This window comes from Buceros rhinoceros, unplaced genomic scaffold, assembly GCF_000710305.1.
Source record: "Buceros rhinoceros silvestris isolate BGI_N320 unplaced genomic scaffold, ASM71030v1 scaffold43279, whole genome shotgun sequence".
NCBI lineage: Eukaryota > Metazoa > Chordata > Aves > Bucerotiformes > Bucerotidae > Buceros > Buceros rhinoceros.
The window spans coordinates 1252-6366 of NW_010431708.1; the positions used below are offsets into that span (position 1 = coordinate 1252).

At 51.6% G+C, this 5115-nt stretch overlaps 1 protein-coding gene across 1 annotated transcript; it reads right to left on the reverse strand.

Moving 5' to 3' along the window:
* Window positions 1-2316: 2316 nt before the first annotated feature.
* Window positions 2317-5108, reverse strand: LOC104499930 (serine/arginine-rich splicing factor 1-like). Its single transcript, XM_010143509.1, is given in 6 exon segments — window positions 2317-2701; window positions 3629-3748; window positions 4162-4272; window positions 4274-4348; window positions 4611-4783; window positions 5033-5108. Coding segments are annotated over 4 exon segments (357 nt in total). The 5' UTR covers window positions 4743-4783; window positions 5033-5108; the 3' UTR covers window positions 2317-2701; window positions 3629-3709.
* Between the last annotated feature and the right edge of the window lie 7 nt (window positions 5109-5115).

Sequence of the window (5115 nt, forward strand, 5' to 3'; positions counted from 1 at the left end):
CTTCTCCTGCTCCATCCGCCACACATCTGGATCATGGTTTTACGGGAAAGGAGGTCTGGAGGCACAAACTGCAGCAGAGCTCCGCGCCGTGGTGTTGTTTTCTCGAAGGGCTTTACAAACACCAGCGCATGCAGCAGCGGGACTCACGGGGGGACTAAGGGAACGGGGTGGTGGCAGCGCACACTGTGCTGGGGCAGGGCCACGGGCCAGCAGAGACCCAACTCTCTCCCCTTGGTGGGGAAAGCCAAAACAGAAGGGCTCCGTTCCTCCCTTCCATTTTCCAAGTGAAACTCAAACACGGCGTTTGCACCCGCTGGGGAGGATCAGCAGCCTTCCCGCAGAGGGGCTGGTGCCCAGCAGCTCCTCAAGAGCTCAACGCCAGGAGCTTTGCACAAAGGTGCCATTTTCCACAGCCCCACCGCAGGGGAACGCTGGCATTGCCTCCTCCTCCTCAGCAGAGCCCACTGCCCTCCCGTGCTCCCCGGGGAGGAACGGCCTTTCCGCAGGGTGAGGTTCCCTGCAAACTGCTTCGGGGTAATCTCCGAAGCAAACAATCGTCGAGTATTTCCCACTCCCAGAGTTCGGCTGCGAGAGCTGAAGCACCAGCCCTCTCTGCACACCCCTCTCGCCCACCAGCTCTCCAGTGCCAGGACCACGTTTGGCATTTTTAAAGCCTTCTCTTCAAATCACCCCTTAAATTAGTGCTCCAGCACCTTAATTAGCTCCCATGGACTTGCTTAGAACCACTGGCTCTGCCTGGAGCCCCCGGGTCAGAACGCAGGCTCTTTATCTTGGAGGGGATGGTGACCCCCTCCTCCGCTGGGCTCCCGGGCTCCTTCGCTCCTCCTCCCCGGGGCAGCCCGCTCTCCCCAGACCCTGCGCAGCCACCGCACGATCCTTCCCAGACACTGCTCGGGCTCAGCCAAACACTTTGCTCCCCGAGCGCACTCGCAGCCTTTGCTCCTGGTTACTGCTCCTGAGCATGGGGGGACGGAGCTGCTCAATGCCCCCAAGTTGGGGGCTTTCGGGGCCCAACTTCCCCTCGCCTCAGCGGCACCCACGTGCCATGGAGCACAGGCTGCCCGCTCCGCTCCCCTGTGTCCCACACCCTGATGCACAAATTTCTCCAGCAAGAGCCAGCCCACCTTCACAGCTCCAGCTCACCCCTGCAGCTCTTCTCCTTCCTCCCATCCGGCACTGTCCCACAGCCCCTCGAGCAGCTCAGTCTGCCCCGCGCAGAACGCAGGTTTACCTCTCCCCCACCCCAAACGCAGGGCTTTGCTACCAGGACTGCAGCATTCCTGGGAAAAAGTACCTGTCGCACGCATCTTCGGCCACAGCGTTCCGCAGGGAAGTCCGCTCTAACCACCCACCATCTCCATCACCTCGCACAGTGTCCTTCACAGTGAAGGTGCCACGCTCAGAACCCAAACCCGCTAGTCCTGCCCCCCAGATAACCCCGTCTTACACTGCAAGTCCTCCCCCCGGGGTGCAGACCTCCAGGGACAGACTGCTCCAGCCTGGGTCCCTTCTGTGGGGTCACAGCTCCTGCCAGCAAACCTGCTCCAGCACGGGCTCCTCTCTCCAAGGTCCTGCCCGGAGCCTGCTCTGCTGTCAACCTCCACGGGCTGCGGGTGAGGCCGCACCGCCACGGACCTCCACGGGCTGCAGGAGCAGAGCCTGCCTCTCCCTGATCTCCACCAGGGGCTGCATCTCTGCAGAGTTCTCCCACTTTTTCTCACTCACCTCCTCCAGCTGCATTTTCTTCTTCCTTGCTTCTCCAATCCATTGTCCCAGAGGTGCCACCACCATTGCCGGCAGGCTCAGCCTTGGCCAGCGGTGGGTGTTTTGGAGGCAGCTGCACTGGCTCCGCCAGCTCTCCCACAGCCCCCTGCTACCAAAACCCAGCCACGCCAACCCACAACACCTGGCACCAGCATCAACCCACCGGACCACGTGCCCCAGGCCAGCCCTGGGAGCCGGCAACTGTTGCACTGTTAAAGCACCCTCTGAGCAGCAGCACTAATCCCCGTCCCCTCTTGCACAGCCCATCCCACCCATTCCCGGGAAACTGCTCCTTCACGTCACCGCTGCGGCTCTGCGGCTCACAAAACCCTTTTGTCCCCAAACCCGCAATCTAACGCCACAGCGGCCTGGCGAAGACCCAGGCTCTGGGCAGCAAACGATGACACCAAGCATGGGTTTTTTTAAAAATTTTATTTGTCAAAGAAAAAAGGCAATAGCCAATTGAAAACCTACTCAATCTTTAACTCCAATTGTTGTCTTTAAATTTAGAGAAATGACTTATTTACTTTTTTTAAACAAACCCCCCTTTTTCCCCTTTAATGTTTACCATCTACTGGTGCTGAATCCTTCCAAGGAGATTGCTCCAGCGTACCTCTCCAGGTCCTCGCTTTGCTCCTTTTACCACAAAAATGAAAAACTCCATCGTGCATCTTAAGGGCTCCAATCGTCAAAAATAGGAACAAAAAAAATCTTTGGAATAGCCAATTGAGTTGAATAAAAAAATCCACACGAATGCGGTTTGGTTGGGGCAGGAATCCACTCCTACGTTCCTGGTAATCTGATCCCGCTCCATGAATCCTTGTAATTCAGCCTCCCTATCCTATTCACATTATGATTTGAATCCAATGATCCAGCTCCAAGGATTGGGATCCAGTGAGCCCTCTCCAATCCAAACCTTTATAACCAGCAAAACCAAAAAAGAGGAGGCAAAAAGTTAGATACTGTAATGAAAAAATAGGATTCTGGGGAATGATCAGTTATGTTTGCCATCAATTAATACAGATGTACATAATAACTATCAATTCCCCAAAACAAACTTTGAATGGCGATGCTCAGATTAATTTGTTTAGAAATGTTAATTACTACTGGAGGAAACATTGTCATATTTACAATATGTCAACGGAAAATGCCAACATACTCATTGCTCGTAGGGCGCTGCGCTACAGGTTTTGTGGTTGCAAAAAATGGTCATGAGACTGGAAACGCTGACTGCTACCGCTCTCCGCCTGCGTGTGGCTACGCTACCGCTACCGCTCCCGGCTGGCGGGGACCGGGACCAACTAACGGCCTCTGAGCACATCCGTGAGTCAACTGAGCATTAGGCTGAGGGGCAGGGCTGAGACTTAACCCGTCATTCCCAACTAGGTTTTCTATTTTTGCTTTCATTCTGATACTTAAAAAATGCAATAGCAACGCTGTATCAGTCACACAGAGGACATGCAGATTTTAGCAGTATTGATATTATACTCGGGGTTAAAGATACCCTTGATTTACTACAAGTGTGCAAATACTACGTAACATTAACACTTGTAACCAAACGCTGCATGACAAAGTAAACCAATAGTCCCACCCCCGGCCCAGTTTATTCCTTTAAAAAAGCCCAACAACCCAAACAAACTAGAATGGAATAGAGAATTACAAAAGCAAGTATTTGACCACAATTGCCCCCCCCAAAAAAAGTTTTAAAGAAACGAGCAATTGCAGCCTGCGGCAAGTGGAACATGCCTGAAGCGACACGTAGGTGACGTACTCAATTAACCTGTCTCTCGGTATAAGGTCAATACTGCCAAGTTCATCTGTGACAATAGCACTGGAGTCATACCATTGCCTCCATTATTGATCTGATCCTCCTCAATCCTCCTTTTGACAATCCTAAAATGATTGACATGTGCTCCACAATCCTTTAATCCAAAGCATTCTTAATCCATCTCTTCAGATATGTCTACAGAAAGACACACGAAAAGGCAAGATAAAATATAAGATCCCCCAGAAGAGACAAGTTAGCCACAAACACCCCAACATCCCCAGCTCGTAGAAACCACAGCTGAACACTGAGACATTTACACAGCAATACCACAGGTCGGAGAACGCTGGTATTGAGCTAGAACTAAATCGGAACGATCCTGACTGACATCAATTAAAATACAATTTACCAAAGACGTGAGGGGAATGTTGATGTTACGGAGCAAATACTCACTAGGGATTTTACACAAGAATGCAATTCAACACTTCAGCCCGTTTGAATAAAACAGTTTGAATTTAAAAAAAAATAATGAAAGACTGTACTAAGTAAAGGAAAACTGTGTACAACATGGGGTTCTACAAAAAGATCAGAGCTAGTGATCGTTTATGTACGAGATCGGGATCTGCTGTGGCGGGGAGAGTAGCGTGGAGATCCTCTGCTTCTTCTTGGGGAATAACTGCGGCTTCTGCTGTTGCTTCGACTACGGCTTCTGCTACGACTACGGCTGCGTGACCGAGATCTTCCATAGCTTGGGCTTCTTGGGCCATCAACTTTAACACGGATGTAGGCAGTTTCTCCCTATTGAATAGACAGAACTTTCGATTGAAAAGTCGAGGCTTCAGGGCCATCTTTTCAGGCATGCTGACAGACTGAAGATACCGTTTATACAGCATGGAAATAGACAGCCAAGCGTTAAAGTCTATCTCCTGACAAATGGACCACAGACTTATTTAGCTGCTTTGTGTATAAACAACAGACACCACACGTTCCTTACCTTCAAATCCTACTGTTAAGCCCCTTGTATCCAATTCTGGCCAAAGAAAGTAAGTATGAAACCTACCTCATGAGATCTAAATTTAGTGTTATCCAGTTTTCGCACAGCGTAGGTCATATCTTCCTTCCGTACAAACTCCACGACACCAGTGCCATCTCGGAAAACATCAGCATAACATACATCACCTGCTTCACGCATGTGATCCTTTAAATCCTGCCAACTTCCACTTGGAGGCAGCCCTACAGAATAAGCAAGACGTTACTTTAATGTCAGGTTACGGTCTCACCTCCTGTAGCTACAGCAGCAGCTCAGCAAAGAAAAAAGGGACTATCTGGTGAGCAGAGGGGCTGCCTCGAGAAGTATTCCTCTCAAGCGTGGCGAGGCCACACTTTTTAAGAAGTCCCTCGGAGCTGCCATCGCCTGCCTGCCTGCCCGCAGGACCCCGGGGGAAGTGCTGGGGCTGAGAGAGAAAGAGAGAAATGACTCACCCGAGACGATCACTCTGTACTCCGAGCGCCGGGACGGGGGGCCGTACCTGCCCCGGGGGGCTCCACCCCCTCCTCCTCCGCCA